At 35.2% G+C, this 13,283-nt stretch overlaps 1 protein-coding gene across 3 annotated transcripts in view; it reads right to left on the reverse strand.

Annotated features, from left to right (window-relative positions):
- APC (APC regulator of WNT signaling pathway) overlaps positions 1 to 13,283 on the reverse strand; it is an 88,253-nt gene that overhangs the window by 12,823 nt on the left and 62,147 nt on the right. For all 3 annotated transcript variants that reach the window (XM_030466677.1, XM_030466678.1, XM_030466676.1), the window contains exons 9-15: positions 9,920 to 10,018; positions 7,017 to 7,395; positions 5,712 to 5,807; positions 4,721 to 4,860; positions 3,212 to 3,289; positions 1,115 to 1,231; positions 216 to 430 (exon numbers count right to left, since the gene is read on the reverse strand). In XM_030466677.1, coding sequence (XP_030322537.1) covers positions 216 to 430; positions 1,115 to 1,231; positions 3,212 to 3,289; positions 4,721 to 4,860; positions 5,712 to 5,807; positions 7,017 to 7,395; positions 9,920 to 10,018 — 1,124 coding nt within the window. The remainder of the gene's footprint in view (positions 1 to 215; positions 431 to 1,114; positions 1,232 to 3,211; positions 3,290 to 4,720; positions 4,861 to 5,711; positions 5,808 to 7,016; positions 7,396 to 9,919; positions 10,019 to 13,283) is intronic.

Below are 13,283 nucleotides of genomic sequence, written 5' to 3' on the forward strand. Positions count from 1 at the left end.
TCTAGTACAGTTCATCACCTACAAGCAGCAGATATTATCTGTTTGCATATTCCTGTTATGCAAGTGAAAATACCTGCCTTATTAAATGCATTAAAAATTAACTGTACTTAATTACAATACTTAACACATGCATTCATTTGAAGACCCAGCCATAGAAACAGTCAACAAAATATAAAGGTGGAACTGCTAAAGATTTTCAGAAAAAGCATACCCACCTATGGTCCTCATTAGTAGCTATTAAGCTAGAAACATTCCTTAATATTCCTCCTCCACTTTCTATGATGGCTAAAGTGTTTGTTTGGCTCCGGTATGTCAGTGTGCCAACTAGAAATGCAAGAGCACCATCAACTGCACATATATCAGCTTTGTTCTCAGTACAGTGTGCTGACAAATTCCATAAGGCACTCAGAACACTTTTTAGAGTGGATTCCTAGAAAAACAGCAACATTACAGTTAGAGGTGTTTTCAACTATTGATCACAAGCTCTGAAAAATATGTGAATTAGTTTCAAGGAGTTATGTATGTTCCAATTTCTGCTTCCTGGGCTGGGAAGCAACTGCAGGCAGCAGTGCACACATAAATACTTTTGTTCATTTCTTTCCTTTCTTCAGCTATGGATTTAGTATTGCTTGCTCCAGAGTTTTCAGAAATATGTGCAACAATATTTGTTAGCTGCCATATGATAAAAATGGCTTCAAGTCTAGCTGCCATGAGATTCTGAGAGGGAATATAACCTTGTTTAGATACCAAAAATATGTAAATATATCTAGAAAATGATAGAAATAGCAGTTCGCTATCTCAAAAGAGGTTTAATTAAATTGCAAAATTATTTGAGAACAGGTATTTCAGCAGCACATCTCATAAAACTGAAGAGCAAAAGGTGTTTACCCTCATAAATAAAAGTACAGAAATACAAGCAGTTTAGAGATATCGCTGCTACATGGTGGTCTGCTCCTATGTTAACTCAAAGCAATTTTTTTCTTCAAATCAAGTTACTCAAACCACCCCAAATATCTGACCAATTGCTTTTATCAAACAGGACAACAGTATTTATGTTTTGTGTAAACTAAATGCATTCTCTCCAAAATTTATCTCAATCAGTTATACAGGATACCTTCTTAACTTCTAAAGCACATTCCATCAATGCCTTTACGCTTCCAACTTCTCTTAGCGTCTTTTTACTGTTTACGTCTGCCCGCCAGGACAAGTTCCTTAACACACTTGCAATGACCTGAAAAGCATGAAAGAAAAATAATGAATGTCAATACAGCTATTTCGTTAGCAGGTTTAACAGACTTTCCTCCTGGAATTCTCGAATGCTATGGGTTACTTAACAGTGGCCATGTTCGCTACTGAAATATAATTGGCCAAAATCTGCTTTTTTCTTGTGTTGCCTGCTAGAGTGCTTTAACTTTTCAGTGCGAAATGTGATCAAAGGTACTAGCTTTTCTATGTGGATACTTAAAAAAAAAAAGAAAAAAAATTATTTTAAAAATATACTCTGTCTTTTACAATCAGAATAGTTACCTATAGAAGCTGAGGAGCTATTCAGCCTATACCCTTGCTGGCAGCTAGAATGAGACAGACTGTCATTGTAGTGGGGACAATCATTATATCCATTTACAGGCTGCAGTAAGCATGTATATCCCTCATGAAATATATACAATAGCAAATCTGACATGGAGGAAGGGACAGAAGCTTGTTAGATTATGTGATGAATGCTCCCCTGGTCACACCCACAAGAGAGCTCACCCTGTGTGGGCTCTTCTCAGGGCTCTCTGAAGAGCACCCCAGCCCAGGTGTGATGCCCCTTCAGGGGAGTCAAAGGGAGATTCTCTCTGCACCTTCTGCACTGAGGCAAGTCAACCCAGAAGTCCTGGCCCAAGGATGTGGAACATTTTATGGGATCCAAGGGAAAAGCCTTCTGGGAATGCAGAATACTAATGAAGGCAAAAGCATGAGATATGGTGGGATACAGGGCTGTGGTGACAGAAAGGCATCTGAGCAGGCAGGTGCATCTGAGCAACTGGCTGGATGATACACCTGTATGGCCATGCCCACTGCCTGATGAGCACAGTCTGTCCCAAATTACTATTAATCCCATTCCTAACTTTTATTGAGTGAGGAACTTCTTGCTCTGTGTGTGTGCATGTTATGAAGGTCTACATGCCAGTGGCTGGAGTCACATCAGTCAGAGGGCCCATGTGCCTGTGAGTTCAAGAACACTAAGTATACTTAATATCTGCATTAGACCAAATCAGAGTGTTTACCCAAGAATCTCTGTTGTAATTCCAATTACTCTCTCAGTTGTAAAAATCTAGGTCCTCCTCTACTGGAGAATTTACTTCTGTGAACAACGGTTTAAGAGATAAAGTCATACTTTCTTTTATCTCATAGTTTACTCAAACAGCAAAAAAAATTGGATTTTCCTTTCCAAAAGCTGTTCCAGTTTGGTTATAATATATTAATTAAAATATTATCAAACTTCAAACAAATTCCATACCTATGAAGAGCAGTTTTGCTCTCAAGATCATCCTGTGCACTTCCTAGAGACTTTAATTTCAACCTGTGTTGAAACCAGCATGAGCCATAGGAAGAGACACTCATTGACAAACTGAACACTCTCTTCATACTCAGAAAGCTTCTTTGAGAGGTGCTGGTATTGACAATAGTTATGTATGACTTTTGAAGTTAAATACAGATTCTCTTTTGAAAATACAGCTTCCTCTTACGCGATTTCCACACCTACTTGCTGCATCTGTAGGAGGAGCCACAATACTATACTATTCCACCAGGTAATCTGTCAATTAGCACCATCAATGTTAAACCAGAGAATCTAAGATCACTCCAACTTACCATTAAAACTGGACTTTCATGACCAAATCAGATCGTAAGAGTGAGTTTCATATATGTAATAAAAAATTTATATATAAAAAAAGAAAATCAGGCTGGGATGAGTGAAGCATATTTCAGAGACAGTCTAATTAGAAACAGAAAAAGCTGTCTGTGGACAATATGCTACAAACTTCACAAAGATGACAGAATTCAAGCATAAAAATAACTGGTGGCAAGGCCAAATTAGTAGAAGGCAAATGTCAAGTAGGAAAGGTAAATGTTAGGAAAGGAGAGCAGAAATACAGTATTTTAATAAAATGCAATGCAATTCATGGGATTTGAGCTAAAGAAGTATTTAACCCCAAAAGGATGTTACCTGCTGTAGGTCTTCACTTTCAGATTTCAGTTGGGCTACAAGAGCTCTCATGCAGCCCTTCATAGAACATAATGTAGCCTGTTAGGAATTCGAAGAAAAATGAAAGTGAATAGTGTTAAACACAGGCTAGGTGGCTTGCTTCTGCATAATGTTTTTTAAGATATTTATTATGTGAAGTTCAATAAAAGCTTAGTAAATATGTTGGCAACAACAAATATTTGGTTTACCACTACTACTACTACTACGTTAAGTGTCACTATCAGTTTTTAACTATGGACAATACATTAAATGCTAAAATTGTGCTCCAATTTTTTTTAACAGGTCTAGGACTTGATCTACACTTCTGCTACCTCAGAAGCTTTCTTTACTCTGTACCAGATAAAATCACTTACAAGCTAGCAGTGTGTTGTTACATACTGTCTACTGAGTGTCATGATTTTAACTTGATTTCAAATAAACATGCATTGAAAAACAGTATTAATAATTAAGCCTGACACAAATATAACATTTGAAGACCAAAAATCTGACGTTTAGAGAACACTTGCTGAATATTGCCAACATCAGCTGAAAAACTGTAAGGCTTGTGTTGAAAATTGACAAAGCACAATTACAAACTATCCAAAAATAAAGCATATGTTAGAACTGTACTACTCTTCAGCTGGACAGCACATATATTTACATCTCTGAGTAGTTTAATTAATGCTAAAGAACCAGTAACTGGAGCCCTGTATCAGCCACTGACAAAGAGGCAACATTTTGTGAAGCAGTTCATTTGCAGTGAGGATTTATGCTTCTACTCTTGTCTAAAATTTGGAACAAAAAAATAGTTATATGAAGCCTGACACTCCTGAGATGCCTTCCTCTATCATAGAAAGATGTCTTCTTTCAGTGTGGAGCAATTTTAAGATCCATGGCTTGACAAACTATGCAGAGACAAACAATTGAAATTTTTCATCTTTTGAAAGCAAGGTCCTTGTTAGAAATTCAGGAACCTAATTTTTTTATAATAATCTGAAGTAGCCCCCATTTTGAGCCAGATATGCTCCAAAATTTAAAAGCTAGCTTCAGCCTGAAGAAGTTTGCAGAATTTCATCAGACAGTAATACCATAGTTAAACAACTGACAACTTCCAAAATTTAGGTCCATTAGCAGTTTCAATACAACATCCTCAGAAAGTTCAGTCACTATCCACAGTCATTGCTCCATAATCATTATAGGCTTTACCAACCTGATGCTCATTAAAAAAATATGCCAATATATAAAATTCTTACTTTCAGAGACAAATTAAATGATATAATTTATTTATAAGAGAGCTGACAGTAAGTTGAATGATACCACATGCAGTCTGTGGTGTTCTCTGTCAGAAGTATGAAATGACAGAGGTATTCTGAACTGTCTTGAGGATTAAGACATATCCTGTCCTGGAAATTTTGATCACCTGTCTTGAGAGCTACAATTCAAACATAGGTATAAACTGGAATTACTATATGTTTAATATTCTACACCCACCTTGTTTGCCACATCTCCGAAAGTCAAGTTTGTCAGAGCCATTCCAGCATACCTCCTTAAGGTAACACTATAATGATCATTTGTAAGTCCATACATTTCACAGTCCACTTGCAGAAGTTCGGCAATGGCCTGCAAACCTCCTTTTAAAACCAAAGAAACAAACAAAACCCAAGAAAGTAAGTATCTTTAATGTTATAAGAAATATATACAAAGGAGCAACTTGAATTTATATGTACAGAACAAATCCCAGACATCTGGGAAACAAGAGGCTCAGAAAGGTAAATATATTTTAAAATACTGACTCTTGGTCTTGAATGCTTGCTTAATAGTAGCTGAAAGCTCTGACAGCATAACATTGAGATTTCAGGAGAAAATGGGAACTGGAGGAATTATGAGAAAGAAGCACACATCTTTTAATTCCACACAGCCAAAATCCTGTCTCACTGAAGAACCTCAGCTAGTTACATAAAAAGCTATCCAGTAAATCTGAAAATTACTGAATTATTATCACTGAATGCTACTTTATGAGAAAAATACATAGAATATTTTCATTGATAATGAGAACTGGCAAAGTAAGGAAACTTGTATGCATGTAATTTACTGCGCATGGAATAAAAAAATTCAAGCTATTAATCTGGAACCAACTCAGGATAAAAAAATACCAACAGAAAAACAACAACAAAAAAATACCACCCTGGAAAGCAGTTTCTGTTGCAAGTCCAATACTTCTAAAACTGCACATATTTCCATTATAATACTACTCTTCCAAAAATACACAATTCATGCCAGAAAAAAAGAGTAACTGATATAATAATTTATCCACACGGAAATGGTCAAAGTGCATACATCACTGAAAGAACAACTGACACAAATGAACTGATGGTCTGTATAACCTGTAGTACAAAAAGCCACATTAGCAGTGAAGTGCAAAAGAAGTCCCAACATTTACAGCAAGCGTCTCAAAGGAAAAAATACACTTTATTAGTCTTACCAAGCTCATTCATTGCGTGCCTGTGTTCTTCATCAAATGAAAGCTTCATCAAAACACACACTGCAGGACAGATCTGATGATCCACTGCAGCAGGCACTGATCCAGAAAAAGGAAACAGTCAGTATTTCCTAGGTGACTCTGTCTAGACCATAAATTTTCCAAAGCAAACCTAATCATAAAATACGCAAATTGTTGTTTTGTTTAGGGTTTGTACCGCCTCAGTAATCTGGGAATAGACAAGTACTTAGGAGTGCTAGTAACAAATCCATGTTCTAGAAATGTATTTGATCCTGAGAAAGAAATTAGAGAGAATCCTGAATGTACACATTAAGAAATACGAAGTCTGAAAAAAATAATTATCTCATTACTAAAAAAAATTAACAATCTTAGTGAAACAAACCAATAAGGTTAAATACACTGGTGGCATGAAATAATATGCCACCTACCGTGAAGCTGTTTTTATGGGTGTTATGTCCTTATAAGCTTTATAGTCCTCTGTATGTCCTAATAAACTTGTAAGCTTTAGAGTTCCTATTTCTGTGAGGTAGATTCTAGCTAAGGCACAAATGGTATTGGTACATCTTGTTCAGAGCTCCAGTACTGCTATATGGCTCTTGAGTTAAACACCAGAAGCCCACTGATTTTAGTAGTACATCTGTCATAGACACCTACAGCCTATATTTACAAAATGCCTTCAATATAGATGAGCAGCTAAGCAATTCAGAGGGTTAAATTTTTTTCTGTTCCTTGACAAAACTGCTATTCACTTACGCTGTAACCCCTTTTGTATTTTAATATGAAATATTTCTTACATAAAACTTTAAAAAATAACAGTTCATATTAAACGGAGTAAGTAGATATTATTTATTTTGTCCTCTCTGTCCATCCCCTCGATGGAATGTGCTATCTCCTGACTATGTCTGCATGAAAAGCTATTTGCCATTGTTTGTGTAGATATATTTTTTTATCCACGAAAATTTAAAACAGAACAAGTACATAGTTAACTTAGAGATTTTAAGTATAAAACACTAGAATTATTATCTGGAATGCACACCAAGGTCTACAATTTAAACAACAACAAATTTATAAATATGGCATCATATCTGTAATAGGTACTATTTCCCAATGCTATCTCAGCTTAAAAACCCCAGCATAATCACACAAACACACACACACACACACACACACACACACACATATGCAAAGAAAACTCAGACATTCAACAAGTCCATAAACTCAACTTTCTGTAAATTCACCGTTTTCGAGATACCACTGAAACGTTTTTATACAACCTGCAGAACTTACTTGGGTTTTTGTCTTGGTCCATGCCTTGTTCATGTGCTTCCTGCCATTCCCAACACGTTTCACAGTAAGCACGGATCTGCTCCAAGAGGTGAAGCACACGGATTTCCCGCCTGCCTCGCTTATCATCAGGCTGGGAGTGAATGATGTTATGCAGTGCTGCACTGGCTCTGGCACGGGCCTCTTTACTACCACGAGAGTTTCCTAACAAGACAGAGTCCTTATCGTTGCCATGTAAAAGCTGGATGAGGAGAGGAAGACACCCAGACTGACGCATGGCTATGCAGCTGTCTTGGGAGCTAGACATTGCTAGCAATGTTCTTGACATGTCATCTTTATCATGAGTACCAAGCATTGATAACAATGAATACACCATTTCCACCTGCAGGTCAAATGATTTTAAAAATACAGTTACATTTAAAAAATACACATTAAACTAAATTAAAATGAAATTAGAATGGCACAAACGATCAAAGAAAGCTAATGGCACAAAATACGTGCTGCTTAGAAACAATTAAGTACTATTTATACTTCAGCCTTCAAAATCTTAATAGACTTTACTTAGTTGTTAAATGGCTGGAGGAAGTGGGTGACAGCTGCACATAACTGTATCCATCCACCAAAAAGACCAAAATCAAACCCTTCTAAATTTCCATTATACACAAAGATGAAATGAATATAATGAAAGTGTTTCACTTTGAGAAATCTGAAATATATTTTAAAGTCTGACTTTTACTGTTCTGTATGAATCACACTTTCATATTAAGAGATGTTCTTCAGTGAAAAACTATTTGTTATGTTGTATTAAATACAACTACTCTAGGCAAAGAGTAGGAATGATTATAGTATGTATTTTTAGTTTGCATTATCCTAAGAGAAGCTGACATTCCCGTATTTTAAAGTTTTTCTTTAAAACTATTTCAGCTATTCTTGTTAATATTGACTTGCACATGGACCAGATTATTTACAGCAAATGCAAAACTGAAGAGTTAAATTAACACTTTTTCAAGTTTGCAGGCGAAAAACCAGTAAAGCAAAAAAATAAAAAATGCTCCTTTAGTACATATAAAATAATAGGCATTTGTCAAATTAAGTCACGAAAACTCAGCACTACATACTTGGAGTAAACAATTTTTTCACTAAAAAGAGCAATTTGTGGGTTTCCCTTGGCTGCCATGTAATATAATCATGAACACAGTATTTGGTTTATCTTTCCCATTCTGTTTTCTTCAAGTATAGCTCTAGATCAAGAAATAAATTTAGTTCTTCTAGAGCTTTCAGTCGAATGACAGGATGACTTAAGATACTATCTAGAAGCTCCAAACTCCTAAACCCAAGATAAACAGGAACATTCAAAATCAAACCACAATAAAAGAAACTGTCAATGGCAATTGTGAAGTAGCAGCATATGTATTGTTTTAGAATGTAACAATTAGGGAAGAAATGAGACTTGTAAGACGAAGTTTTCTGCTAATAATTAGGTATTTTCACTGTTCAACAAACCAATGAATGATTTTAGTTAGTTTCTTCAAAAGCAATTCAAACATGTCTGAAGATGAACACAAGTACCAAATTATGAAAGAAAATGAATAGCAGTGGGTAGACTGAGCAGCAAGTTCATGAATATGTACTTTTCAAAATACTACAGGATTACTAAAGCAATAAAAATCTTAGAATCTCTTTAAAAGTACGGTAACATGCAAAATCCACTGAAATAGTCGTGGAGCCAATTTTATGACAGCCTAGCATCCCAGTTTGGAGATCCTGTCTTCTTGGTCTGGGAAAAATCAAACACAGTATTAAAACAAACTACTTGGATTCTTAAAGTAGAGTGAATTTAATCTGATTTATGCATGCCTCTTGATGAGGATTTCAAATGGCAGCTTTAATCCTGTGTTACTTGGATTTGAAAGCCAAAGTTCTTGTAAGAGAATAAAGCTGAAGAAGCCTCCAAGGTGTGGTAAATATAGCATAAGAAAAACTACAAAAAATACTTGTCTCTCTGTCTGCACACACTGCCCACAGACACATCTGTCTGCATCTGTAAATGCACTCCCCTCTTTAAAATCTTCACTGCTTTCCATTCTTCTTAGGTATTAATACTAAGCTTTTCCTACTCCATATCACATTCAGTCCAACCTTTGTCCCTATCCCTACTACTGTTTACAGATTTTAGGAATCTGACAATGTGCAGTGAAAACTAGCATGCTCATGTTACCTCCACTTGGCATACAGTGCAGGACCAAAATTACAACTATATAACACTGTTTTAACACCCAAAGTAATGAATACTGTATCAAGCTAATAGGCCTTGCTTCCCAGAAGACTATGGCAGCACAAGACCAATAGTTTCTATACTGCTGATGATTTCAGAGGTAGTATAAACCCCTGTTGTTCAAGAGCTTACTTTTCTGTTACAGATTTGCCCTTTTCATCCCCTCCCTTTTTATCTCACAGATACACTTCAAGCACAGTCTTTAGTGAACAGACATTTATCACTGTGAAGGGTTTACATGATTCCCCTCCCCTCCCTATTTGATTTCTTTGCAATTGCACCTCTTTTGTGGATTTGGACTCGGGAAAAGTACTCCAAGAACTGCTCATGAAAGGTTTAATTTTCACTATGGATTATAAATCAGCATCACAAGCTTTTAAAATATTCTAGTAACTTCTAACTATTTTTTTCCTTGCTGTAACAACTCTTTAACTGATTATCATCAAGTAACACAAAATTATTATTGTACATGTATCTTACAAGTTGAAAAAATATTCTAAAACTTCAACTCTATAAAATTACGTGCGGACAGACTGTTCAGCTAATATTAGTAATACTGGTAGAAACAATGAGGTTATTGTATTAGTAAAAATGTAGCATTAGCGACCTGTGGTTTGTAATCTTCGGTTACCTTGGTACCCAGATGACTTGTCAGTCTGCGAGGAACAGAGTAATTATTACTAGAGCTCATAACACCAGCTGTCTCATGGTCCATTCGAGCAGCAGAACCCTAAAAATGTAAACAACAATTCAGTGTAAAAAAGCAAGTCTGACTGAAAAAACCCTATTGCCTAATTCAGCAGTTGGATTATGAAATCATACTGACAGCAATGAACTGTCAACTTATATTTGTTGAGTTAGGTCCTCTTGTGGCTTAACACAAAATGGGTTTTACTAACTGCTTTTCCTGGAAGTAAGTCCCAACAGAGTTGAATTTTCAAAGGAATTATTTTATAATTTCACCTACTTTCACCAAGGAGGAGGAGAAGTGGACTTTGCAACCAACTGAATTATAATTTTTATGGAGAGGGAAAAAATGTCTCAACTTTTATGTCAGACTATGTAGTGCACAAGAACAAATCTGTACTTATTCAGAGCACAACTAGGTATGCAAGAACTGACAAGTAAAAAAAGTATTATTAATTTGGACAAGGGTTAACCCTACATGAACTTCTCCATACCAGAAGCAAACTATGAGCAGATGGATCTATTTAATTTTTCAACTAAAATCCTGACCATGAAATTATCTTATTTTACAATCCAACATTTTAAATCTCAATAATACTCTCAATAATCTCAATACTCAATAATGAGTATAACTTTTTTAAAAAAATAAAAATACACTGAAGAACATAGTATGAAAGCCACTTTAAAATAATTTTAGATTTTTTTTTCTAGGTGCACCATAAAGAAGAAAATTCTCCTCTGAGTATTTGCAGTTCATACAGTTCAATATCTTAAATTTGAGGCGGAACGTGACTACAGATAGAAGGTAGGAAAAACTTCATGTAGTGTCTATCTGGGCAGAGAAAAAAATATAGTTGTACTGGGACATTCAACACACATTACTCTATTCATCTCACTCCCCCATTTGAATACTGTGTATTTCATACATGTTCAAGCATTATGCTAAAAGAGTATAATGAGAATGATTTAAATTCACAGAATGTATTTGAATATATTTTTCCTAGGTAAACAAGCCCTAGTTGTTGACCATAGGAAGAACTGAAAATCTTAAAAGCTTAGAACAAAATTGTATTACTCACTTAAATAATCTGGAGTGCTATGAATACAGGAAAGAATTCCCAGATGTCTACACTAAGCAATCCCTTCATGCCATATTGATCTCAAATTACATTCAGAGGATTAAAGTTCAACTTATTGCACATGCCAGAATTCTCCACTATTAAGTTCAACATCATCATTTTAACCAAGAAGGTAAAAAACCCATTAAGTTTGGAGCACTATCTATTAAAATTCACCACAGTGTAGTCAAAAATAGTGCATTTTTCCTATCATTTCTCAGTAACTGTATCAACCTTGATTCAGATACCTATTTCCTTAAGAGCCTTTATGTGACCTGGTTACTTTGAGGATACCACAATGAAGTGTATCTGTATTTCCTACTGGCTCCTAAATACTGATGTTGAAGAACAAGTGTAAGGTGTGTAGCCATTCATCTGAGAAAATGGGAAATGGCAGACTCTTGTTATGTAGAAGCCTCTATTAAAATCTTCTTCTTCTGTCTACTTCATCTTGTGTTCTCCTTATTTTCTTTCACTGCTTTACTACACTTCCTACTTACTCTGTCAATTAGGTCATTTTTTCCTCTCTTGTGGTACATTTTTGTAACAAAATGGATAATCTCACTGAATTCCTTTATGAACGAACAAAGGTATGAAAAAGTTTAAGTTCAGCAGCAGCATAGTGATCATAGTGAAAAAGAGAAGACAGCTGAAAGATGCTGCAGAAAAAGACTTAAGTGAATCGTGAAGAATCTTGCTTCCACTAACACAGGTTATATGATTACAAAATCAATTAGAACCAAATGACTTGGTTAAAACCTTTTTTGTTTCTTGTTTTTTTCACTACAGTGAATAGTGATTGCTTAAAGTAGATTGTGCTGGTTTATCAGAAGTAAAATGTTATGCCCAATCCATTAAACCCCCTCTGTCTGGACTTGCACAGAAAGTAAATAATCCCCAGATGTCTGTTTTACACAGATTCAGCTCCCTTGCTCTGTTCACTGCCAGGAGAGAGAAATATGCACGTTCAATATATTTTTATGAGGTAAATTTCATAATTGCACAAATCCTCCACATCAGACCTCAAATGAAGTATGAATGAATCTCCCACTTCCAAAAGTCTGCCAAGAGATGGCAATTCCTTCCTCTTTCCTTCCCTGCAAATTACATTTTCCAGAAAAGTTCCTGATTCATAACTGAAGATGGACAATACAGCCACAAATGCATCAATTATTTAAATACATTATGCTTTCAGCCCCAAAGCACCATTGAATTATTTTCTTCCCAAACAATAAAGCTGTCATAAGAATTAGTCAAGCCTCAAGCAATTGCTCAGATATGGCTGACAGAACTTAATTCCAAATGGTGACCAAATATGTTTCAAAAGCAAAATTATGGGCTGTGCTTAATGTTTAATCAAGTGAAATATTCTAGGTAAATCATAACTCTTTCTGATAAATCTTGTGTAAGACACTTGAAAAAGTATTTAAATAACTCCAATACCCTGGAGTAGCAAGAATATTTTGTGTGTGAATTCAACTATTAAATCTGTAGTGTGAATTCTTAAGAACTCAAATTACTAGTGGAAATCTCTCAGCTACATTAGGAAATCAGGAATGGAATGTTCATTGGCACATGGTAAATAAAGTATTTTTAACCAAAGAGAAACATCACAGATTTTCATATATATTTGTTTTAAAATATAAGAATTTAACATACTTCTCAAAACATTCCATTCACAGAAGGACTGGCAATAAAAGGTTATTTAGAAGTATTTTCATAACTCTTCAGCCTACTTCCAGGAGATTACCTCATTGGTACTACTGTTTCAAAGGTTTATGTAAAACAGTATCAAAGAAAACATTAATGACAAAGCTGCCATTTGGTTCTACTAATTTTAAAAAATAGTTGATATTTCAATGATAATCTCTAAAGTGAAAATACGAACAGTTTCCCATACTAAATCACACATCTGGTATTACAGTTCATCTATACTTCCTGTAGTCACTGTGATTATCTCTCTCACAGCATTAGGGTCATTCATCATTTAAACAAAAGAAAAATGCTTCCCGCATTATCGAATATTTATACTTCACCTTATCAAAACGTTTCCTTCCAATAAAAACAACAAATTTCTCATGTACACATGGACAGAAAAAAAAAAAATCTTTCTTTTAGAAATTAATAGGCATAAAAACAGTGAAAGGTAAATCTATAGGCATTGTACATCGTAGGATTTTAGTTATAGTA

The sequence above is a fragment of the Calypte anna genome, chromosome Z (genome assembly GCF_003957555.1).
Source record: "Calypte anna isolate BGI_N300 chromosome Z, bCalAnn1_v1.p, whole genome shotgun sequence".
In the NCBI taxonomy this organism is placed as follows: domain Eukaryota; kingdom Metazoa; phylum Chordata; class Aves; order Apodiformes; family Trochilidae; genus Calypte; species Calypte anna.